This window comes from Ixodes scapularis, unplaced genomic scaffold (genome assembly GCF_016920785.2).
Source record: "Ixodes scapularis isolate PalLabHiFi unplaced genomic scaffold, ASM1692078v2 PGA_scaffold0__279_contigs__length_252992795, whole genome shotgun sequence".
NCBI lineage: Eukaryota > Metazoa > Arthropoda > Arachnida > Ixodida > Ixodidae > Ixodes > Ixodes scapularis.
In genome coordinates this window covers 107843041-107869072 of record NW_024609835.1, presented here as the reverse complement: position 1 = coordinate 107869072, position 26032 = coordinate 107843041, and the positions used below count along the sequence as shown (strand labels likewise).

Sequence of the window (26032 nt, the reverse complement as noted above, 5' to 3'; positions counted from 1 at the left end):
GCACGTAGGCCAAGAGCAATCATTCCCACAGTGTAGGGGCGGTCGTAGTGTTTTAGCAATCTCTTTCTACTAAACATCTCCAAACATTAGTTGTAATCATGTGCCTTTCCCAACATTTTAGTTTTTACCTTTAATAGCTTGACAAAGTAATGCATGCATAATTAGTGCAAACAGTGATTGCTGGTTTTTGCTGCCTGTCTCTTAAACCGAAAAGGCTGTCGCAAAGGTTACTAGTGTGGTAGACATGGCTTATTTGGGACACTAATCTCGGCGGTAAAATTTTATATCCTCCAATACCGGCCGCTTCGAAGTAAAGTGTGTAAAAGTGTTGATGCAGAGTTTGCGCTAACAGTGTCGTGCAGTGTACTTATTGCTTGCATATAGAGTTCACTGGTTGTACATGACAAGATTTTGCAAAAGGTATTGGGCAGGTTGTACACAAATGCACATTATTCAGATACATTTGACTAAGGGGGGACACTACCCAGAAAAACAAATTAAAAAAAAAAAGTTGATTTTTAAAAATGTAGTAGTATTTACATTCACCAACATCTAGAAACTATTCCCAGAAAGTTTCATTTGTTTACACTGCATACCTAGTTATTTTTTTTAGAAATTATTTTCGGCCCATCGTTGCTAAAGAAAAAGTAGAGGTTTAAACACTCTAAACACATTTTTCCCCGTTCCACATTTTGGCATAAATTACACTTCAGGAAAACTATCATTTGGTAACAGGGCAAATGGAAAGGTTCACTCAATGTTTTTTTTAACTGTAATTTATTGGGCAATGCTACTGTGGAATTTTTTTTTTTACTTTGTGTATTTCATTTAAAGATTTTGTCAATAACATAAAAGGCAAAAAATTAATTTAATTTTTCAGCACAATGTTAGCACACAATACATTACTTTTCAAAAATTTTGTTTACACAGTTGCACTCTCCAGGCATTCTGCTACCTATGTATCTGGTTGAAGTTAAATGTTGGGTATTACATTAGTTTTCTAACAGTTTTCCTAAGCAATGTCACTGTGTAACTGATAAAAACAACTATAAATTTTTTCACAATTCATGTACACAGATGAAACTTTGCATTGCATTGTGTTTTGGAACTGCCATTATGTGTACGGTACATTTCATTCATATTAAGCCAAAGGTTCAAAAGTTTACCCTTTGGGTAGTGTCCTCCCTGAAGCCATTGTAGATGCGAGGCTAACATCAAAGCCATCGGTCAAAGGACAAGGACACCAGAATCTTCAATCTTTGCAGATATATACCTCCTAGTCTCGAGTTGTGTCTGTACCCGAGAGCCCATAAAACCAAGTTCAAGGAAGATGGCTAATAAATTTATAGGCACATACTGTCAAGCAATGCACATTATGCTTGTGCCTTCTTTCTGTTCAGTGCCGAGTTATTGAGTGCACAGCAGTGTACATTGCACATATTTAACGACATAAAGCGGCGTAACTTTTGGCGTCACTGTACTTGCCGTCGTTGCATCATTCAATAATGCGCTGGGTTCAATCAGCAGCAATTGTAGCTGAATTCAGCAGACCTTAAAGGGGCACTGACACCCCAAAGGTCGTATTCTTTTTTATTGTCTAAAACGATGCAAGTTGTAGTCATAAACACGCAAAAAAAAAACGCATCGCAAAAAAATATTTCCCTTCGCGCACGCGCGCCTTTTTATTTTTGGCGTTTATATTTCCCGCGCTCACCTCCTTGCTTCTTTTGATCGGTGACGTCAAAAATCAGGAAATTTAGAAGCTTTGTAGGCGACCTTTCTATAACATTTAATAACGGCAATCGTAAAACATGTTTTTTAACGCAATGGCGAACGCACTACGGCCTTTCTTTTTGAAATACCGAAAATAAGATTTCGGTGTGATGTCGCTTCCTGGATTTGTATGCTCCCTCGGAAAACTTGGCGGCGCTCGAGCAGAGGATTATCGGCGAGTCGGGGACGAAACCGGTTCTTTTCCCGCGCCGGCGCCCTTCTATCCCGCCTGCTCGCCTCCTCCTCCCTTTGGGCCGCGGTAGCAATGGCGCTTAGCTTCACAGCGTGGAGCGGAGGTCCGAAAGAAAGTCAAGTCGCAGGAGACCGCAAAATTTGACTCACTGCACTGGCGCGGATCGCGCGGGAACTTCAAATTCGGCATTTGGAAATTGTTTTTTTAATTCACAAATACTGAATTCCCAAGTTTCAAATTTTGAGGGTAATGTCCAGGCATCGTTTTCAATCGTTTCGGATAGTAAAATAAAATATAATTTTGATGTGTCAGTGCCCCTTTAAGGCAACTGTACTAGAACTCTGTTGCAGGTTAAGAAAAGTAGGAGAAGCTCCTGCCACAAAGCCTCCCACTCTTTCCACTTTAGCAGAGTAAACGCTGGAGAGCGAGGTGAGCGGAGAGGAGAAAGCGACCCATCGTCTTTTCTTGATCTGGAACCGACTATAGGCGCATGTACTTACTGTACAGCACTGTCGCGTTCATTATGAGCCGAAACAGTCCTTCGTGCTTCTTCGGCGTACCTGCCAGTTCTTGAGAGAGCTGCGGTCCAAACTAGGAGCAAAGTTTAGGTCCCATATTTCGGACTCTGACAAATTGAGAGATAATAGAGCTTGTGGGGACCATAGACACGGAAAAAGGCCTGATCGGCTGTTAGAGGTCGTATTGATCGTGACTAATACCTGTTGCTTTCAGCAGATATTGGTTGTGCATGCATTTAGCAGTTTGTCATGATCCTGTGGGATTGTCACGTCTTGCCGCTTTCAAAGCCTAGAATTGTTGCTTCTTGTTTTCGCGTAATTATTATTTTATGTTTTTTTTACATTTTGAAATGTATGCATTGGACTGAAACGAGCATGTTGTTCCTCCCCTGTCTCGCAGCTTGTAGCCGTGTTCATAGCGTACCGTTACCGGCGTCAGAGGAACCCCAAGGCGGACCCCTACCTGCTTCTAGGGCTGCACGGGGGCGCCCACGTCACGTGACCTCAGCTGTGGGGCACCGGACTCTGCCCAAACTGCCTCCCTTCGCCACCCTTCTGCCCTGTGTAACCCGTGTGTGTGTGTGTGTGTGTGCTTTCTTCCCCAGCAAATGCGAAGCTCTTTGACGTGGAGTTTAGTTTGTTTCGACAGTTGCCCTCAGTATCATGTCGTTTCCACGAGCCCCTAGTTTTCCTTGATCACCGAATTTACGGTCGTTCAAAGGTGCACAAAAGTTGTCGCCTCCACGAGCAGAGTTTGAGTTTGCCGGCACTGTAAATCCTAGGGTGTGCAAATATATGTAGTATATCCTCGGTGACCGGTGCACAAAAATTGGGGGCACAAACATAAGGGGCTTTTCAGTATTTTTGCAGTTGCTGTGACAGACGCAAGTTTCTTTCTTTTTCTTGCTTCTTTTTGGGAGGGGGTGTGGAAGATACTCTTAAAAAGTGTGAGAGGCCCAAAGATATGGGAAGCAATGCATTGTAGAGGGCTGTGCTCCATTCACCCTCCAGCCGACAGTAGGAAGTCGCGACAACTCTGGTAACCATGCCAAATACCCTGCCGGCGCCTGCGCGCACGCATCGGGCATTGTTGTCGGAATTATCGAAATGGTCTTGCACCACACTCGCCGCCTATTATGCGGAGGCCGTAGTTGCACGGTGCAGAGCCAACCGTAGATAGGTCTGGTTGGCAGCACTTGCACAGCTGTCAGCCTACGGACAAAGGGAGCACTCAAACTTGTTTGTGTGCTCTTGCACTGGGGCCAAGCTCCATTTGCTAGACGCATTGTGAAGAGCCTGACTCCCACGTCCGACTCCCAACATATGCAGCTTCGAGACCAGTTTTGCTTACTGTTTTGTTTTGTGCCGATCTCTCAGCCTAACTAAAGCAGGAAATAGTAGTGGCAGATCTGCAGTCTTTGGGAAAGTTTGAATTTCGAAATCTTGATTTAAAGGGATACTTCAACGAAATTTGAAATATTCCCGTCGTGTTCAAAAATAGGTTGAATATGATCCACAATATCCGTAAATAACAATCGCATGTTTGTATTTTGAGCCTGGTGGCTGTATTTTTCGTTATAAATGCCCCACTTTGGCAAGCACTCAGAGAAAGCCCAGCGAAGACCACGTGACATCCAACGCAATCGTGACGTAGGTCGTCTGGGGACGAGCAAAGCTACGGCGAGGCTGACGTCGAGGGGATGGCCTAGTCGTTCCAGCCACCGAAGCGGCTGCTTTTGTACGAATTTTGAGTGACTGGTTAATCTTCTATAATCTTGTAGGGGGACAATAGCGACTTGTGGAACACACAAAAGGGATTCTCGGGAAAAGGGGAGTTCCTCCTTCCCCTCTTCTCTCGTCGTGGCCGGAGGCGAGACAGTCACCGTCACTAGCTGTCAAGGTTCCTAGACGGGCATTACAAGCGAGGCGTTAGCGACATCCACCAGGTGCTCTTTGCTAATTGTTTAATTTGTTTTAAAATTCCTTTTCGAGACTTTTTTAGCAAGATATTGGTATGTTCGATGTGATACTGCTCCTCTGAGCACATATAGACCAAAAAATGAGCGCCGAAATTTCGTTGTAGTATCCCTTTAAGGGGACTTTGGAAAATGCCTTTGGGGCATAAAAGTGGTCTATTGGTTCAGAAGTAGTGAGCTTCTTTGTGCATTTGAGTTTTGCAGTAACGTTTTGGAATGAAGATCAGCAGCCCTGGAACATTGCCCACCCTAAATCCGCACACAAGGCTCAACACAGTTGGCATGTCCACACGATTGCCGTTTTTTCCAATTTTCTCTTAGAATTGAAAGCACTCGAAAGTGGTGAACGTAATCAGTAAATTCCTTGTCTGATTGATGTGCTGCAATCCGTCAATATTGTATTTATGCTAACTGCATTGCGCAGTGTACATTATAACTTATAAGGAAATTACGTCTAAGCATGAAATCGACTCAAAAAGACTCGGCATGTCACGCAGCACGCTCTTTTTTCAGAAATGTTCTCCATTAATATCGGGCACCCACAGTGTTTGTTCACGCAGTTTATTGTCCTGTGCCAAACAAACCAATTGTTTGGTTTAATGGGCCTCACCAAACTTCGGTCTCGGGGAAAATAGTAGATATAATTTTGGACAGGATAAGGCTTTTTATGTTGATATATTGCCTTTTTTAAACCCTTTTCTTGTGTTCCTTGTGTCATCATACAATGCTGTATAAAAAAATAAGTTTTTTTTTTGTATATTTAAGAGATGCACATTCCGAAGGAAGCTTCTATTTATGCATGCCATTCAAGAATACATATTTTTTTATCTTACGTTTATGAGTAAATTGTTGCACAACACCATAGAAGGATGGTTTTGTTGGCCTTATTGTTCCAGTCAAGTTAAAACCTCTCACTTTGACACTTTCTGCTGTAGTGCTGCCTGGTTTTGACATACCATAACCTTGCTATCAACCACGCGTTGGGTAATAACCAGCCCAAGTCGAAAGCGAAGTCTCGGTTCGGGATTTCACGCAAGATCTAATCTGCATAATATGACGCAGTTTAACTGCTTAATGAGCAGTCTTGAAAAAGTGTGCGAACAGCAACCTTTCCATTGCCAACACTTCCAAGAAAGCTGCGAGCACGAGGCCCTAGCTTCGGACGTCTTGTTTCTGCTTCAAGTGGTGACACAGCCAAGGCTGTAGCCTTGAAGTGTGTTTCAGCTGCACGTGCAGGGCCTGCCAAGGCTACAGGCATGCCCCTAAGGCCTTTGGTGTTTCTAAGGTACCCATACTTGTGTAGTGTCGCTGCCGCGCAAGAACATATGCAGCAAAATCTTTTTTGGGACCTGCCATCTCGTACTCAAGGCTATCGCCGACGTGGTGAGCGTAATACAGTGGTCTAGGCTTTTTACAGCTGTGAAGGTGCAGAGAGAATGGCACTGTTTTCGTGTAAGGATGCTGTATGTGTAATGTGTGTGGTCGTGTATGATCCTACTTAGCCAATGGATTAGTAGCATTTCAAAGGCAAGAGTAAACTGTTCCAACATCACCTTTACGACAGCATGCTTGGGTACATGGGGAGATAATACCCGTTGATCACATTGCATATTGATAGATGCATGGGGGAATATCCAGTGTTCATTGTAAAGAACTGGATGTCTCTAAGAAAAAGCTTTCGTACTGCATAAAAAGCTAATCGTTGCATACAGCCGGTTACTGCGTAGGAACTGTTTGGTGATGATGGTAGCAATGAGATGCTAAGGTTTTAGAGCTGTTCCTAGAACCGGACATACTACAAAATTAATTTTATTATTGGTAGACTCTGCTTGGCTCCTTGACCAACACTGAACAATTGGTTTCCAGACGCTCTCGACAGTGTGCTCTTAGAAACATTTCAAGGCCCATGTTCCGACCAATTACAGGCACGGTGCGAGGTTGGCTCCCAGTGTTCAACTTGGGTGTGAACAGTATTTTTGTCACCTCTGCCGGCAGGAAGACGAGCAGACGCCAGTTTTTAGGCAGTGTTCCAATATCCTACAGTTTATGTCTATACTCTGTTTTATGATAAAGGGGGGATGCAACAAGTTTGATACTTTGAGTAAATACCACTTAGAATTTATCGTCGACATTTGTAACCTATAAAGCATGTTTTTTTTTGTTTTGTTTTTTTCCCCATGCAATGGCATTCGCAAAAATATTCAAGAAAAACGAGCAGCATTAACACCTTCCACTCGAAGCCAGAACAATTCGACCACGTGACCTGGAGCCAATCATATGCCGTCAATGTCTATCAGTCGTTGAGTCCAGCTATTCCCATCGTCGCAGCGATTGGGCGCGAGAACGCATGTCTGGCTTAACCAATCGGGGACAGAAAAAGGATCACACCGCATTCACTGTGCATTGTTGGTTCAGCCAGCGATGGCAAATGCACAGAGACGACAAAGGCCTTTTTGCGACCGCTCTATTGACTCCGTCGAAATGTGGCGTTGGCTTTCACTTGAAGTGAAACAGTGTAGTTTATGTGAGCAGAATAGGAGAATTCTGAAAGTTGTCGACCTCTCTTTAATCGAGTGCATTTTGGTTTGACCTGAAATTGTGAGTTGTGTGAACTTGTCCGCCCTACTGTTGTTTGTCTGGCTTCAAAGAAATGTTTGTAGAATCTTGTGTGAGCCGTCTGAAGGTTTTGGGGTTTGTAAATCTATTTATTGGTTTGGCACAGCGGCATTTCCATTTGCCCAAACGCATTGGGAATTGCCGCTTGTAAAGGTATGTCCATTGTACATAAGTTGCATCATTTTGGGTTGTATATGAATAAAGAGCTTCGAGACCAATCGGTTTATTTTGCCCGAGTTACTACTAAGATTCCTGGTTTTTGGTATTCACGGAAAAAATGTATATCATACCTATGTTTACCAAAAATTCAATCATTACTGTTTGGCATTCATACTTCAATGCCCTTTTCTTTTCATAGGTTCCTTATTTTTTTAAATTTTACATTACTGTGATCCACAAACATAGGGCATTAAGTTTTAATAGATTGTTCCAGTATATCCAGCAACAATACCCAATCCTTTGCTGGTCCCTTTGTGCGTGCATCAAATCTCTATTGGGTATCATTTTTAGAATAATCTACTAGAACTCTACCCTTTTGGGTGCACTTGAAGCAAGAAAGCAGGTTTGGAGTCGTGGTGCAGTAGCACGTTCCATTTCACTGAAATACCGTAAGGAGTTAGTTTACCCTCTGTTGCAACTGCCAGATGGCCTTTCAGAACTTCACTTACAGGTAGTAGTTATCAGATGAGCCCATTGGGTCCAAATCTTGTTGTTCTGCCTCTCCCAAGTACATCATAGCACAAAGAAAAGGGGTGTTTATTTCTTATTTGTATGGAATTGCCATGGTTCACAAATGATGGGGGAATCAAATACCAGAATTGACATGGCTTTGGGGCACAGATGGAATTGCAGCCATGTCCATCCTGATATCCAATTCCCTTGCCAAGTGCTGCGTCGCTTACCGAGGCCTGAAGTGCAAGCTTTCCAATTATTTTCTTCGAGCATGGGCATTAATTTGTCAATTAACTACTTCAACAACACTCTCGGTAGCTTTGAGGTCCTATCTTAGCTTCCGGAATACAAAGTGCAGGGCTCAAACCCTGGGTGGTCCCTTTACGAAGGGGTCTGGGGCATTGCCTCAGTTCCTTTGGGATATAAAGCCCCAATATTTCTGTTAAGCATCAACTAATTTACCTAATGTGCATAGCCGTTATGGATAAGGAAGACTCAAATATGTGTGCTCTGAATTACGAAGATTAAAGCCAAGTTAAGGTAACTATATTTTATATTAACACCTGTCTTGCAGTCTTCCCCCCCCTGCTCCACCCCCTGCTGTAATACTAAGAACAGGACAAGAGAGCAACTATCAAAAGCAATTTAATCAGTGGTGTCAAATGAGTCTTGCTTTCCTTTCAGCCGGTATTCCGAAGAATGCTTCAGCTTCTTTTCTCTGGTGTTTGATTACGACACTACAAAGCTTACGTAAGCAAGGAGGCCAAGTGAGAGGAAAACAAGCATTGCCCCATTTTTTGAAGTGACAACAGGGTTCTTCCGAGCCGGTGTACCCGTTATCACGTGTAAATACTATAGAGTAGAAGATCCAACCATAGCGTTCCTAGAGGCTACGTCGAGAACTAAACCCCCGGAAACAACAACACAAATTATTCGTATGCGTTTCTGACACAGCACTCGGTCGACGTAGTCAAGTGCCGCGTCGGTGTTTGACCGGAACACCAATCAAACCCGAGTTCCAGCCGGACGGCAACGCAGCACTCGCGTCCAATCTGTCTGCCCCCCGCTCCCCCTCTTCCATGCTCGATCGAGATAGACAACGTAAATAATACAGTCCACGGGCTTTTTGTTGGGTAAACGCAAAATTTCCGTGAAAAACCAGCTGGACTAAGCGTCTCCTGCAACTCAATTTCCTCGCCGACATTGCAATCCTTATTCTGGTCCTTCGTTTTGTACCTCGATGAATTGCTGCACAAACTATTTCTGGACCCTCCCTCGAGTTCTAAATGAAAAATCCGTGAGGACATTCGGACACATTTGAGAACCAAGGTTTACATTGAAGGTAGCACGCGTGAAACTCATCCATGGAACCACAACTGGCCCGTTCACACACTTGCAGCTCCTTTGGACCATGCACCTCGAAACCTCTTAAAATTTCTTATGACGAGAGAACTCGCTGGCACCACCTGTCAAGTAGCTGTGGGACGCTCGGCAGTCCCGTGTAATTCCCATTTCGTTCGCACATTGTTTTTTTATTTTTAGGCTCCAAGAACTTTTGTTAATGTTATAAATGACCATTTCTCATAGGTAGCATGCAGATTTGACCTCGCAAATACTGCCAAACCTTCGCTCTAGTGAAATGCAGTTCCAGGGCCACCGTATAGATGGTGCCAGCGAAGTTCTCTCGTCATGAGAGATTTCAAGGTTTTAGGGCAGTTGGCCCCAAGGAGTCACATTGAGTGGACGGGTCTCAACAGATTTCATATAGTAGCGTTTTCTATTGCACCATCTCTTGTTGGAGCTCGTCATATCTACAACCTGTTTTCTCTTGGATCCAACGATTTTATGACATCGGCATCTATTCCGTGCTAAACGCGTACCAATCAATGCAGATTTATAATGCCAAATTGTCCCAAAATAAATGGCAGAAACCAGAAGACCCCAGTTATTTACAATTTAGAGTACAATCATTCCCAGACTTTGCAAGTGCACTAAAAAAAATTGCACGACACGAGCAGTAGTTAAACACACGCTGAACATGATTGAGCCTGCTTTTATTCATTTCAGTTTATGCACGCAACAAAATACAGATTTTATCACAAAGTTTGATGCCTGGCATTTCCCAAAGGCAAATTTTTAGGCTCTCTTCGTGCTCCCCCTTTTGTGGGCAAAGTTAGGAAACCACTGCAGGGTACATTGCGAGGGTGTTGTGAATATACAGCCACCACACTGCCATGTGACCCTGCGATATCACGTGGCATCAATTGATTTCACCAGTGTTGCACGACACTGTGACATTATCGAGGTTACGTGATACGGACACAAAATCCCCGAGGCTGGCCCTATAAATGCTATGCATTTAGAAGATGACCGCCATGCCGGCACTGCACCAAAGTGGTGAGCCACTTCCCCGCAGCCTCTGGCTTTGAAGTTGGGGCATTGTGTAGCAATAATGACAACTAGCTTCTGGCTCTGAAGTCTGGGCACGACGTAGCAGCGATGACTAGTCACCGGGGGCCCAGGCACGCAGGGACAGCTCGGGGCGATTGGGATCAACGTCCCTCCAGTTTGGGAACAGGCAGGGAAGCTGGCCGGCTGCTTTCTCCAGGTGTGGGATCAGCAGCTCCGTAAGCTTGCCCACGCCGGCCCGTGAGAAGTGCAGTCCGTCCACCAACAGGTTCTCCCATTTCTGGACGGGGTGGAGGGAGAGAGACAGACCCACTCTTGCAAGTCACATTTGGGACCACTAAAGGGAGTGCAGCGAATAAGCGGGGGCCACCATAACTTTCTGCCAGAACAAAGGCTCTCAAACCTTTTTGTCTCTGGGAACGTCCATTTCTGTTGACCGATAGCCAAGGAGCACCGCCCGATCTTGGCATTGTTGCAATAAAGCGGTGTAAGGGCCTACAGACATCGTAGACAATGATGCACACACTGGGGAGGCAGATTGCCATGCATCACTGAATGGCTCAGACCTTTTAAAAATGTGCTTAAACTGGAAGAACATTTCATTTGTGGACGGCCCAAGGACAGGGACGGCTCGAGTCCTCTGGCATGCAACTAATCAGTATGCACAGCATGCACCCGCTGCTCTCTGTCTGCACCAGAGAGCATTCTCACGCCATTTGGCATTCCACGCCAAATGTCCCGCACGTTGCATTCGGCCATCTTCAATTTTTTAAAGAAACTTTGTTGCCTTTTACAACAGCCTTTTACAACAAGCAACAAGTATTTCAATAAAATATTTTCGTCTAATATCTTTCAAGGCGTGAGCACAATGTCAATTTTTAAAAACGGGCTTGAAACTAGACGCCCTTCAATGACTGATTCAAAATTCTTTTACAAAGCACCCCGCAAAATATTTTTTCAAGGCAAAAGCCTTGTATGTTTTACATGCAAAAAGGCATTGGCATTGTCCCCAAAAGATGGCCATAAAAATATGTCATCAAGCATGCTCTGCTGAAGGTCAAAGCGGATGCGCCTCAGAAATAACACAAAGAAAAGCGCAGGACGCAGATGCATCGTCGCGGAAGCTGTGGAGCTGGCTGGTCAAGGTCAAAGAGGACACACCTCAGAAATAAAACACAAAAGAAAAGCACAGCAACACAGATACTTCGTCACAAAAGCCGTGAAGCCGGCGGGTGCGCCGCGCCTGCGCAGTGGGGGAGCGTGATGTCACCGCCAGACTGTAATGCTTTCACGTTCTTACATGTAGGCAGTCTTAAATGTCTTCGGTGTGTTTTAATGCGAAAGCATTAACTCTCTTGAAGCGAGCCGACATCATCAGCTTTGAAACCGCCCCAAACGGTACCTTTAATCCTTTCTCCAAGTGAAGCCAGCTCCCACCTATGAAACCATGCGAAAAGCTAGCCAACAGCACCTAAATTCCCCGATCCCAAACGAGCAGAGTAAAGCTGATGGATTTCGGCTTCGGTCCCATTGGCTGGCACGCGTCGACGAGGCTCCCATTGGCCGCTGCGCGTCAGTTTCAACAACCGCTCACCCCATGGCGCTGTGTGTCCATCAGCACACCATTGCCACGAAGTGTCCAAGGTCAGCGCATCCAGGAAAGCGCGCACGCTGACCAACAACGAGAAGTGTGCAGCAGACGAAATAAGGGAACGGACGAGCGGCTTGCATGCTTTTTTGCATTCACAACTCATAAGAGCTTAATCTAAATTTTTTTTGCTTACTATGTGATTGAGATTGTGTAATTGGGTGTGATTTAAATATATATATTTCTTAGAGCACAGGCCTTAGGTGCCCGTTTCCGGCTTGAGCAGCATCGCCGTCGGCGTAACCGGGCGTTGCATTATAGGACATTTCCGATGACGTTACGTCACAAGGGTCACGAGGGAGGTTACTCGTAACCGCGCGTTGCATTATGAGACGTTTCCCATAATGACGTCATACGTGATGTCACTCGTATTTGCGCGTTGCATTATGGGACGTTTTGCATAACGATGTCACATGTGATGTCAGGAAGGCCACGAGCGACGCCACGAGGATCATTAGTGACGTCACAAAGGTCACTCGTAAAGATCATGACCTTCACAGTGAAGGTTACGACCTTCACAAGTGACGAAACGAGGGAGGGGAGGGGGAATGGAGGAGAATGAGAAAAGGAGGAGGGGGAGGCATAGAAGAGGAGGGGAGAGGGTATAAAAGAGGAGGGGCATACCCTCCTCTCCATACCCTCCCCTCCTTCTCCTGAAGAGCTGTGCTCTAATTTGGCAATACAGGGAGTTGTAAACGTCTTTCATTTTTCATTCAAAGAAAACATTTTTTTTTAAATTATTTTCAATTAGATTGTTTCCTTGCTCCAGGCAACTATGAATATTTTCATTCATTCACTGCCCCGTAGACATTGTATTTCTAAAAATATGCTTGAGCACATACAATAAAATATCTCACAGAAAAAGAATACTAAATTTTTGAAAAAGGTTGTTTTGTCACATAAACAGCTGTCAATTCTAGCCTGAGTTGGTCTGAGTAAAAATATGACACATGGCAGGCGTGATAGGCAAAAATATGTTAGGGGGAAAGCTACACACATTGCAATAAAAAACTATGGGACGTTTGGCATAGAATAACATGCGCATTACAGTTGGGAAAAAAAAAAAAAGAATTGAAAGAAAGCCCAGGAAAACTCGGTGCAAGGAGGGCCTCATCGACATAGACAGATTTTGGTTTAAAAGAATTAAATTATTGTTTTCTAAAGCGAGACAAATATCTTTGTTTTTTAAGCTGAATTCCTGCATCGCAACCTGGCGGCGCTTCTTAGTGCATATTCACTGCAAAGCACACCACCACTTGGAAGTAATCAATGATGTTTCTTAAGGTAGACTTGGTAATAACGAGCTGAATTCTGTACTGACATCACCCTGAACGGAGAGAAAACCATCGGTGTCTGTCGGGTCGCGAGCATCGATGAGGCACCGCTTCGCTGTCTGTGTTAACTTGTAGCAACCACTTGTACCGAGAGAGCACGAATGTTCAGTTTATGCAAGTAAAGCAGGAAGTGTTACGGTGTGTACTGCACATAAATAAAATCAATCGAAAATATGTGGATGAATGAACCTAGTTTTACGCCCTTTTAGAAACTGAAACTGCTCCTGCCAGCAATTTTTTTTTTCCTAGGCAAAAATATGTTAGAAGAAAGCTACACACATTGCAATAAAAAACCATGGGACATTTGGCACAGAATGACACACGCATTACAGTTGGGAAAAAAAAAAGAGTTGAAAGAAAGCCAAGAAAAACTCGGTGCAAGGAGGGCCTCATCGACATGGACAGATTTTGGTTCAAAAAATTAAATAATTGTTTTCTAAAGCGAGACAAATATCTTTGTTTTTTAAGCTGAATTCCTGCATTGCAACCTGGCGGCACTTCTTAGTGCATATTCACTGCAAAGCACACCACCACTTGGAAGTAATCAAAGATGTTTTTTAAGGTAGACTTGGTAATAACGAGCTCAACTCTGTACTGACATCACCCTGAACGGAGAGAAAACCATCGGTGTCTGTCGGGTCGCGAGCATCGATGAGGCACCGCTTCGCTGTCTGTGTTAACTTGTAGCAACCACTTGTACCGAGAGAGCACGAAAGTTCAGTTTATGCAAGTAAAGCAGGAAGTGTTACGGTTTGTACTGCACATAAATAAAATCGATCGAAAATATGCGAATGAATGAGCCTAGTTTTACGCCCTTTTAAAAACTGAAACTGCTCCTGCCAGCAATTTTTTGTTTTCCTAGGCAAAAATATGTTAGAAGAAAGCTACACACATTGCAATAAAAAACCATGGGACATTTGGCACAGAATGACACACGCATTACAGTTGGGAAAAAAAAAAAAAAAAAGAATTGAAAGAAAGCCCAGAAAAACTCGGTGCAAGGAGGGCCTCATCGACATGGACAGATATAGGTTTACAGGCTAGGGACACTCATCGAACCATCATAAGTTCTGGTGTCTACATCTTTTGGGTCCGTCGCCGTCGCTCCGTCTGCATGTTCTTTGTACTGGTCTTGCAAACTCGTGCTTCTCTTTCAGATAACGGCTAGGAGATCAGCTCACTTTTTTTGCCTACTGTTGTACTTTGTGTGTACATGTACGAGGGGCGTTCGTAAAGTTTGTATTATTGGCACAAAAAATGAAAAAAAAATGGAGCAAAACGGGCATCAAGATGAGCGCGCGTCCCTCTAGTTTCGGCACAGTACAAACGTTGCATGCTATAGTAGCTCGGAACGCCACTAGGGAGTCGAAACAAAACTGGCACCGCCTGTCAGTGCCAAGCACATGGAGTGATTTGTTTTTTTTTTAATTTGAAGGGAAGCAATGCCAAGGATATTCATTCCAATCTGGGAGCGTTGTTCGGGGACCACGCCCCAGTTTATGACACTTTGGTTAAATGGCGCAGACGCTTCCAGTGTGGCCAAAAGAGAGGAAAGCATTTCAAGGACGGCGACCAAGTGATTGCTCAAGTGGAGCGATTCCTGGACACTCAAGAGGAGGAGTTTTATAACAATTGCCTCCGGCATGTGGTGCATCGCTGGGAAAAGTGGGTGACGTTTGGTGGTGAACATGTAGAGAAAGTCTCAAATCCTACTCGAGTTTGACTGCTGAATCTCTATTCCTTCGTGACAATAGTACGAACTTTACGAACGCCCCTCGTACGTTCGAAACTCTCGAGACGCCGACATTTTATCGAAGATAGGAAACTCTTGCTGGAGACGTAATAATGCGGACCTCCCCGACATCCTTTAATTGCTTGCAAGAAAGAAAAAGCTGTGTTTCTACAGTCGTGCATTGTTAATACGAAACCCGTTAATATGGACATCCCGCTGCATATACTAGACATATTTTTGAGGACGAACTAGGTAAATAAATGCATTTTTTTCTCGTTATTGTAAGCAACTCAGATTATGGACGCTTTTTGGAGGGAACAGAAGTGTCCATATTAACGAGACATCCCTGTATTACCAAACGATTGTTGTGGAAAAAAAAATCCTAAATCGACTAGCTTCGCATGCTTTGCACATTTGGTCTCGCACATATGCACGCACATGCACAACATTTGCATACATGCATGTTCTCTGACCAGAATTATATGAATTTGAAGTATACGGTGGTCGACGATCATTATTTTACCTGCGCACTGGAATCGGCACCAAGTTAGTTTTCGAATATTCACGAGTCTGTAGAAAGATATGTCGATTCACACTTTTAATGCTATGTACAGTATGAGACACAAGCAGTCCATTGGTGTGAAACAGTAGAGTGTTGACCAATAGCGCGGGTCCGTGGCCTGCACTTTCCTTTTTCATTTATCGTCCAGTTGGAAATCGCGTTGTCCTAGTAGCTTCGAGTTAAATGAACGTGCGTGTTAGGGTGCCTCCATCGACCTACCTGCTCCTTCAGAAATGCCGAGAAGGCGTCGACGACGGCATGGTGTCTCAGAGACCCCAGCTCCTTGCAGGCTTCCGCATATTTTGCAGTGCAGCCGAGGCTTCGGTACCTCAGCGGTTGTCCTGCAAGGAAATTCACCCTTGGACAATGCTACGGTCGTTCAAATATCGAAGATCTACATGAAGTTTTGTCTAGAATTGTTGACTCCATTTTTTTTTTCTCAAGTTTCATGAGAGCAATTAGTGCATATGTCAATTTTACTCATCATCCCCTCAAGAAAAAAAAAATCATTTTTAATGTGCAGTGAATGCGCCACATGACATACCAATCTTTCATAGATATAACTTTTTTTTTTTCTAGCATTTCGTGCTGGTTTTACTTGATATAGCAACACAAAAATCCTGTCAAATAAAAATTGCTCCAGGAAGCAAATGATAGGGATCCAACACATTAAACTTATCAATGTGTAGCTACAGGTTTAAGCTACCCACTGACAGTTTTGCACTTACATAGGGCACAAAGAAACATGCATACCGTATTTACTCGAGTAATAGCCGCACTATTTATGAACAAGGCCCCTGCGTCTACTTTCCCGCAAAGCACATATAGATCCAATCATCGCGTTGCCCATAAATAACATAGCGAATAACCAGATCGAGAACATGATTCTCCATACAAATGCAATCTTCACAATTGGTATCTTCGCGTGAAGACGTTATCTCTGTCCTGTTAACCGCTGGAATCATGCTGTCGATCGCGGTGATTTGCAATCCGCGTGCTCCGCGGAAAAGCGAACCCTCAGGTTTTCTTCATAAACAATGTGGCTATTACTCGAGTAAATACGGTAGTATTTAAAAGAAGGTCATCCAGCTTTGGAACATCAAGTACAAAAACAGCAGGTCATGTGGTAGACATGCCATGCAAAGGAAATTATCACGTTACTATTTGACTACCTATGTATTTCCGGAAATTTTCTTGCAAGGGCCAAGTTAATTTGTTAAATAAATTATATTTGTGGTGTTAAAATGTGTTTTAGGAGCATGGGACCAAAGGAGTAGACTTCATTTGTGTACGCTAGGGTCCGGCAACCCGTGGCACATGAGGCAGTTTCATGTAGCCCCCGGCACAATACCAGAAAAACAAGCACCCCCCTCCCCCCTCCCCTTCCCCCCCATCCCCTGCCCATCAGGCCTCCCTGTGTAGGTTGTGGAGCATTGACGAGTTCGTTAAAAATTTGTCTATAAAAAGCAACCAGAAAAAAGTCAGTGATCAACAAAACACTTTGTTAAGTTTAAGCAACCTACTGGCTTTGAATGATTTGCTTTGAATTTCGAGATATCCTGCTCAGTCCTTGCTTTGGAGTCCGTAGAGCACTCACCAACTTCTTTACAGTGCGCAGCCCAAGCCTTCTGATCTGGTGGTGGTGGTGTGATAAGTATGACCTTGTCATACGGTATACCACACATCTGGAAAACATTTCATAGAAGTTTCTATATTTTACCCAACACACCAGGAAAAGATGAAATGTAGCTTTTCACAATGTTTTCAAGCGAACCCAATGCTCTCAAACAAATTATTATACATATTATGGGTACTTCTGCAGTTGAGGTAACACTAGGTCTAATAAAAATAATACAGCCATGAACTTTGGATGAAAGGACACCTCTAGACACATTGAAACCACCAGAGAAAAAAAAAATCCCTAAAAGCAAAAGTTTTTTTTTTTTTTTTTTGTGTGTGGAATACTTGGAAAGCTGAGTGAGTTACACAGAGCAATCTGCTTAAGACAGGCACGTAGCCAGGGGGGAGGGCCACCCCCCCCCCCCCCCTGAAATCTTTCATTTTGCTGGGACCTCCTCTCCCCCCTCCCCCTCATACAGCATTCTGTCATGGGCGGGCCCCCCCCCCCCCGAACCAAAATCCTGGCTACGTGCCTGGCTTAGGATGAAATTAATTGTTTGAAGAACCCAGATCTCATGGCATAGCCAGGATTTTTGTCATGCACTGTCTTCATTGTTTGCTACCACATGAAAGTGCACAAAGAGATGGATAAATCATAGTGACTGCACCCTTGCACTACCTTAGCTACAACTTTAAAAGTCTCTTCTGAGGAACTATCACTTGCATAAGGCTATAACTTTCCCTCGGTTGGACCCACAGTCTGCTGCCAAACCCTGCCATGGAGCAAAAACAGGAGATAGAAGAAGACATCAAGAGATGGTATCATTTTTCTGTCTTGAATTTAGAGCCATTTATCTTTCTGGTCAAGGATCTCAAGTTTTCAACAAAATTTAGTCACCGTGTCCCCTGTTTTCCTTTTAAAAAAAGCCCCTAATCTTAGACAAAAAACAATTAAAAAAAATTTGATTTATAAGTCACAAACAACAGATGAATTCAAAAAGCGCACATTTATTTAGGGACATAGATCCAAAGTTCTATATCCAGGCTGTTTAAAGCAGGTTTTAAAAAGCTTTTTTTTTGTTTTCTCAGAATTAACTTTTTTATCACAACACAAAGTTTTGTCCAGGATATCTTTGAATTTAAAATATGAACCTGAATATCTTTTTAAGGGTTGGATACCTCATAAATCAAAAAGTGCAACAAGACCAGGATTTCTGGGAAATGTTACCTACAAGATTTTCTAATTTACAAAAGCTTCATTGGTTCATTTCTAATTATCAGTGAAACATGTTTAGCATGTGGTAATCTGTCCTAGAATGCTGCTAAAATTATAAGAATGGTTTTGTTCCACTGCCTACTATTTGTAGAACATGCAGACATACTGTGTGCGGCACACAGTACATTGTTTTCTAGAAAGTCTGAACTTTAACATATGTTGTTTCTGCCCAACTTTTTTTTAGAATACTCCCATCAAAAACTATGGCACACTACCATAGCTTTTGATAGGGGTATTATAAAAAAAAAAGTAAATTAACTGTATTAATGAACAAGACTTCACCAAGAAAGTCGTAAACGTAGAAAAATGTTTGAACAGTGGCAGAGGCTGCTGTTCAGGAATGACGTATGGGCTAAAATTCAGACTTTCTGGAAAACAATGATAGGCAGGAAAACAATTGACTCCTATTTATGCTTAGCACAGCAAATTACACTAGGCACGAAAATTTAATATAAATTGGTTGAGAAATGACATAAAGATGTTTAAGACCAGGGTCAGTATTTTAGTCTTGAGAACTGTTGCACTTGCCACCCTAAAAACCAGCAATGCTGGCACGCTTAAGTCGTACCCACTCTGACGTGAGACAGCATCTCCTCCATGTTCTGGACAAACTCGTCCAGGGGCACTACTGGATTCCCGCCTTCAACAAGGCTCGAACTGTCGTTGGCGCCAAGGCAAAGCACGAACGCCGCCACTGTGCTGGCGTCCTCTGGGCCCAGGACTCGGGGGAGGACGTGCTTGCACATGCGCGAGTTGTAACCGGAGAAGCCGCGGGCAACCACATCGCATTTCCTGAGAAAGGAGGACAACCGTCGAGCGATGCTTGTTTCGGCACTTTCCCCCCGCACCAGTATATTCGCGACTCCAGCGACCTATAGGGGGCGCCACCACCAAACAAACATGGCGGCTGAGTCCAGGTCGTGGCGGCTCGGCCGGGCCGCCTGAACAGGTGGCGCGATCAATTTAACAGATTTTCTTTTGTTTAATGCCCAATTTTATAGGTATTTCAACTGAGACGGTTAAGTATAGCCGGTGCAGATAAACTTGCAAAGCATAGTTTTGTTTTGCCGGTGTTTTTTTGTTCTTTTCGTGTCAAACTTTCGTGTCGGAGATTTCGTTCAGAACCGAAACTATGGGCTCCGAAGAGACGGTAATATACTAATCAGTTTTGATCATCTAAGGAAAGCGGCGATGACTATGGAATTGTTCCACAGAGAGTAACTTTTCAGCTAACTCGCATGCCTCGACCATGCGACTTATCTGTCCGCGAAATCGAGCTTTTGTGCGTATCCGCGTTTACAAAACAGCTCCAGCCGTCTGCTCGGCCAACAACACAGGCTGCAGGAAAATTACGAAAATTAAGCAACCGCTTCTTGAGCCAAGGACCATGTTAACCCGCCGGCGCCCCACTAAGCAGCTGATACTCGTATTTCAAGTCAGGTTTTAGTAGCAATCGAGAAATTTTGATGAGCGGGTTATGTATTATATTACCTACTATGGGGGGAGGGGGGGCGGGGGAGGGGTCCCACTAAAGCGATATTAGTATATCCTTCGGGTTGAAATATGAGCTTAGTTGACTAGCTATTAGGCGAGCTACTGAATAAAAGTATATTTGACAGACGGTCACATAAACTTAGCCAAATGGTTCTATAGCCGGCAGCACGGAGACAAACTGAAAAGAGTCTTCATTGAAGATCCACGCAGAACCACTCTGCATTGAACTTTGCTTCGACCAATGTAGACGTATATTGCTGCTGGCTTCGACGTCCTCGTAATATAAATATTGGAGGCGCGATAGGTCAAAATGCCGTGACAGCATCTAACGGTGCGAGACTTGTCTCCCACCTTTTGAAAACAGATCATTTCCCTCATTCATCATTTGCAGCGAGCAAGTTTTCCTGAATCAAGTAATTGCGAAATCAGCCCAACTCCTTCAGTGTGCTCCACAGGCTTTTTCGGCGAAAAGCAGCCAAGATGAATAGCCAACGCACCGACCGGCGTGGGTGGCTCAAACTTAAAGCTAACCGAACACAACCAAACTCAAGAAAAGCAGCTATCGAACCTTCCCATTCATTTGACTGCAACATTGATGTTCCCTCCAGTATCAGTTACCAAGCAGTCGTCACTTTGAATGTGATTCGAGACAGACAAGAAATCAAAAAGTTTTTCCGTGATTCCTCTCTATCCAAGAAATCGAAAGCACGCGACCGTGTGCTGTGGAGTAAACGGGCTTTCAAACACGTAATAGAAGAAAACAATCTACTGAGGCTTCACCACACTAATGATCACTCAGGCAAACTTAAGAAATATTCGGACCTTCGTCAAATTACATTGTTCGCCACCGCGCCGACAACACGTCTCCGCGAAAGCCACCAGAGACGCGGAGGGGCGCGGAGCGACCTGGACCGGCTGGTTCCCGGTTTTCCCGCTTGGCGGCGTCCGTTTTGCTGGAGTCGCGAATACCTCTTTCTAAAAGACGCCCGAGAGAGTGCTGGGCATGTGGGCACGCACTCCACGTGCTCACCTTGTCTGCATGTGCAGTGCCAATTGTTTTAGATTTTTGCTTTGAAGCAGTTGCTGCTGCAGGTGGCAGCACAGACAATGTGTGTAACTGCCATGGAGGTAGGAAGCTTCTGGAAGCGACAAGGCGCCACCAAAGGTGAACTCAGAAGTGTGGAGGGACACGCCCCCGACGATGACCAAAACAGCCGTGGTTTGGTCATATCGTTGGGTCGTGTCCCTCCACTTTTCTGGCTTCACCTCTGATGGCGTCATGTCGCCTCTAGAAGCTTCCTACCACCATAGTAACTACGCTGGAAGTATGCTAGTATGCTAGTTGTTGCTTGGTGATAACTTAGCGAAAGGGCTACACACCTTTCTAGTGCTTATTGCTCGGGCAAAAAATCCAGTCACAGAGCTGTTGGTGCATGCACAGCGTCCGATATTCAGCAGGAGAGATGTACTGCGCATGCTCAAAAAGCGTTCCACAGAGCAGCAGACGAACATGGCAGCGCGCAGAGGGTAATCTTTGCAATAAGCTATACAGGCTCTAACAAAAATCTGTCTATCATTTCCTTTTTCTATATACTCGTTCGTGGCATTTCTATAACATGTCCTGCGCGACAGACTCATCACACTTTCAGAATGGATGTAGCCCTAGCCCAAAAAAGAGTGTGCAGTCAAGATTACTGAATGTGGAAGACGGTACCTCTCGAATGCGGCGGCAACAGCAGATCCCCAGCCGCCTTCGGTTGAAAAGCATTGCTGTTCAAAAGAAACATTGGTTTGACCGAGCTATTTACACTATGAGCAACGTTTTTTGGTCAAGAATGACCTGACCCACATGCGGAAGGGGGGAGAGGGGGGGGGGGGGGTCAGTCTGAAAGGTTGAAGTCCCGAACCTATGCAACTACAAGCATCCTTTTTTTGATCCGAGATTGGAACAACAACTGCACGGGAGTTACCCCGAATGTGACGTCGGTGCATCGCAATAGACCAGTTTTCAAAGTGACATCGAGCAACAGTGGTAGTTGCAATTGTTACAAAGGCTACAGTCGATAGCATCCATCCATTGTTTAGCGAGTGCGTGACCAGATCCAAGAGTTTGCCAAATGCTGATGCAGCACTCATTTTCGATACGAGCCGAGCCAAGTTCACGCCCAACGCCGACGCGGCCCTCGGGTTCGTTACATGCTCAAACAATGGCAAACTCTAATAATTGGCTGCAACAGCTATGAGATGGTGTGCATTTCTGAAAAGGGTCTATTTACTCCCACAGATTAGCTTTGAGTACCAAATCCAACCTGGTGACATAAACGAGCACATTCTACCACACTGTTATAGTTTCCACTGCAGCCTTCTAAACTCTACCCTACTGGTTGTGTGCAGCCTTACCAAAGATACAGGGGTTAGAGCATTACCCAAGTAATTAAAAAGGACGGGAAGGAGGAACTCCTCTTGAACCCAGATAGTCAATTGCACTGGTTCGCGTACGGTGGTCGGCGGACCCTTTGGGGTTCCTGCAGGCCTCTCTTTAGGGTCCCCGAAGTCAACAACCGTCAGTCAAGCAGAGCAATAAAACTTTTTTTTTTTATTATTGATGCTGGCTGTTTTACAAAGCTAAATACTAGAACAAACTATGTGTGCCGAGTGGGTAGGGTTGATTATTCTCCGTTTCAGAGCTTCGAAGTGGTTTCAAAGTTGACTTGTGTCATTATAATCATCTTGTAATCCCCCTCCAGTGGATGGGATCCCCCCTCCCTTCTGCTGATCCAGAAGGGATCCCAGAAACATCCGTGGTTGAGAACCAGTGGTCTATTGCATATCCCAGACGTCGCTTTTGTCCCACTCGGAGGTTAGCCAGCCACTGAAACTTCATAGAAAAAGGGCTGTCCTCCCTCTCCCACCTGTGGCTTCCACAGCGCTGCATGCAACTAGCGAGCTGCAGTGCAGTTGTGCAAGAAATAGAAAAATCTACAATCTTATATCCAAACTAACTTTAATACACACAACAAGAATGGGAAAAAAAAAAAAAAACAGATGAAAAGCTGTTTTTTTAGAAACTAAAGCAGTATAGTTCACACTGTTGTCTGCTGCAGCTGCAGTTTCGGTTCTTGATGACTTCTCAAAGAAGAATGCACATGAAAATATGTCAATTTTTGTAGAAACAAATAATCTAGTCATTTATTAGTACTTCTCAACATGAAGACACACCTTATACCGAAATTCTTGGAATTTGGTGGAGCTGCACTTTAAAGATGACTGACGACATTGAAACTCATTGAAAAGCTAAATCAGCAAAGCGGACTTTGCTTATGCGCAGAAACCTGCATATCTCTGGTAGACAAAATAAAACTTTCGGATGCTGGTTAAATTCTATCACATTTTGCCCATCGGGTACAGATACAGTACACCCTAGGCACAGCTTGGGCGACATTTCAGGGGTCCGCACTTTGGATGGGCACATGTAGTTACTTGAGACAAGAATGCATGTTGCATGATTGCTATACAGGAGGCATTCAGGATGATACATTTGTGCATGTTGCTCCGCTCATGGCCAGAACGTGATCCTACGTCATCAAGAATAAATTTTAATGGCACAGAAGTCGTGAAGCAGTGCAGAAGAATAACTTTAACCCACATCCACAAGCAACGGACTGAGTCATGGCTGCCAGTAATCTAAACCAACAATCTTTCTTATTATAATATTTTGTCAAAATAAGTTAGGAGTTTACAAAGCTTACATAATTGTGAAATGTTATTCCCGAACCAAGTAAAAGCCCCTTCCCTATTTTGATTGGATAATCTCTCAATTTGGAGGGGGCGCTAGCTCGGTATTTTACGGTAGGCCTCTATCGAGTTCTGCGTTCAGATATTGGTCTGCGTTGCGATTGGAAGGGATTCTCGGCCTGTGCCCCAAAACAAAACATTTAGGTTGACCGTATGCCGTCCACTGTACATATACAAAACCTTGTTTATGTTTGAAGCAGTAGCTTAAAGATAAACAAGGTCTGGATGCTTTCGGGGAGCCTGTTGAACCAAATTTTGGGGGCCTCGAGTTTAGTCGTTGAGTGCTGCTTGTGCTCTTGCTGTGTCCGGTCCTGCGTTGATTCTATTCCTGCCTGTGACCCAGTATTTTCTCCGTCCCGCGATTCATGGACCTCCAGAGAAATAGCCTGCCTTAAAATGAGCATCGTCTTTCCCACCAGCCAGAGGTTGTGGCCAGTATCGAGTAGTACCGAAGTAGTGAACACCAAATTAACTGGGAGGCACTCACTTGATCGAATGACGTTTTAGCGAACGCCCACGTTTCATCGAACGACACTTTAGCGAATAGTCGGACGCTGCGAAGCGGCGTTTTCGGGTGGGCCAAATGAGTTCATATTTTTGTAATGAGTTGCCGCAGACTGTCGTTGCGAAGCGGCGTAAAGCGCAGCGCGACGGATGGGTTAACGCGCGCCCCCGTTATTCGGTAAAACGACCATTCGCTCAAATGTCGCCGTTCGCTAAAATGTCATTCGCTCTTGTGATATGGACCCAAATTAACTTTACGGCACATGTAAGATTCATAGTAAAATTTCCCGAGCTCAGCTCGCGATATTTACAGGAATACCGGTCTTCGTGGTTCATGCGAGGTTCGAAAACTTCGAACTTTGCAAACTTTTTCGGCTCCCAAAAAATTTGATCTTTTTGAGGTTTTCGAATCTGAAGCTAGGACAAATTCTAATCTTGCGAACCTGAATCATACAGGAATTGAAACCGTAGAATTTTGTGAATCTCAATGTTAAAAAAAAGTCAAAACCGTTGATTTCAAATTTTTAAAAACCTCGATGCCGTTGAACTTTACGAATTCGAACCCGGGCAGTGTCGAAAGTTCCGAACTTTGCGAAATCGAACCATTGGGATGTTTGCAAAGTTCGAAAACCATCGATTTCGAACTTCGGGTGGTTCGCGACGGGTCCATATCACAAGAGCGAATGACATTTTAGCGAACGGCGACATTTGAGCGAATGGTCGTTTTAGCGAATAACGGGGGCGCGCGTTAACCCATCCGTCGCGCTGCGCTTTACGCCGCTTCGCGGCGACAGTCTACGGCAACTCATTACAAAAATATGAACTCACTTGGCCCACCCGAAAACGCCGCTTCGCGGCGTCCGACTATTCGCTAAAGTGGCGTTCGATGAAACGTGGGCGTTCGCTAAAACGTCATTCGATCAAGTGAGTGCCTCCCGTTCGGGACATCCCTATTTGCTATGGGTATTGCCGCGCTCAGCCCGTTTTCATCGCTCGTGTGACTCCCTTCCTCCTCTTCCCCCCCAAACACAAAACCGAATAACTATAGTCGGTGACAGGTCAAGAACGAAGTGAAAGCTCCTTTCACCCCTTTCCACTTCAGCGGAGCAAACGATAAAGAGGAGGTCGCCTCATCTCCAGCGTTCGCTCTACCAAAGTGAATAGAGGTGGGAGGAGCTTCCACTTCGTTCTTGACCTGTTACCGACCATAGTGTAGATTACATAATGCTGCTAATGTATATCAATGTTTTCATGCAAAATGAAAAGTGGAGGAGCAGGATGTATGCCCGTGGACAAGTTTCTGTGGCATTTCACAAGCAACGAGTGATCGTGCGCAGGTTTGATCGACGCTCTAGTATGGCTCAAGCCGCTCAAACTACTGTTCGGTGCACGTGCTCCCCGTGCCGATTCGTAGGTGGCTACGGTGTGCGGCCGTGGCCAAGCAAAAGAAGCTCTGCAGCGCGCAGTACTCACCTGTGTTAGCGAGTCGCCGAACAAGAAAATACGCGGCCACACAACTCGGGCGTTCGGTGCCATTTCGATAATGACACTTCTGATATCGCCTGTCGACCTGGCGGTAAAGCTAAAGCGAAATTAATCTGTCGAACGCTTTTTTTTCCTTTTTTTTTTTTTTGCCGCCGTTTCGCCGGTTTCGCTCTTTAGCCGATGAATGTATTGGCCGAGTAGATTAGTGATACCTCTGACCAAGAAGAAAACAGTATATTTGTAACGGGGGGTTACTTGCGCCATCTAGCACACAACATATAAACTCTTAAAATTTTAGCCGCACTTTCTTGGTTCATATTCAAATTTCAAACAGTTTTTAACCACCTCGTAACGCATTCGTTGTTACGGAAGATAGTCACACGAGTGCCACGTAAGCGTTCGACCTGAGCTCGGTGTACTGTCGG

At 44.5% G+C, this 26032-nt stretch overlaps 2 protein-coding genes across 3 annotated transcripts in view; one reads left to right on the top strand and one right to left on the bottom strand.

Annotated features, from left to right (window-relative positions):
* LOC8027309 (tetraspanin-13) overlaps positions 1-7294 on the top strand; it is a 31722-nt gene extending 24428 nt beyond the window's left edge. The window contains exon 6 of one of the 2 annotated variants that reach the window (XR_005798763.2): positions 2885-2970. Coding sequence is in view for 1 of the 2 variants with exons in the window: in XM_040503823.1 (XP_040359757.1) it covers positions 2885-2986 (102 nt within the window). In the remaining variant the exon portion in view is untranslated. Of the gene's footprint in view, positions 1-2884 lie in introns of both variants that reach the window. The other variant, XM_040503823.1, reaches the window with a different exon arrangement.
* Positions 7295-9766: 2472 nt separating this feature from the next.
* LOC120846520 (isoamyl acetate-hydrolyzing esterase 1 homolog) lies at positions 9767-25793 on the bottom strand. Its single transcript, XM_040218310.3, has 6 exons — positions 25596-25793; positions 21538-21593; positions 18902-19121; positions 17031-17118; positions 15653-15774; positions 9767-10437 (listed from the first exon to the last, which is right to left on the bottom strand). Exons 1-6 carry the CDS (start codon positions 25656-25658, stop codon positions 10252-10254), a joined length of 735 nt encoding a protein of 244 aa, XP_040074244.1. The 5' UTR covers positions 25659-25793; the 3' UTR covers positions 9767-10251.
* Between the last annotated feature and the right edge of the window lie 239 nt (positions 25794-26032).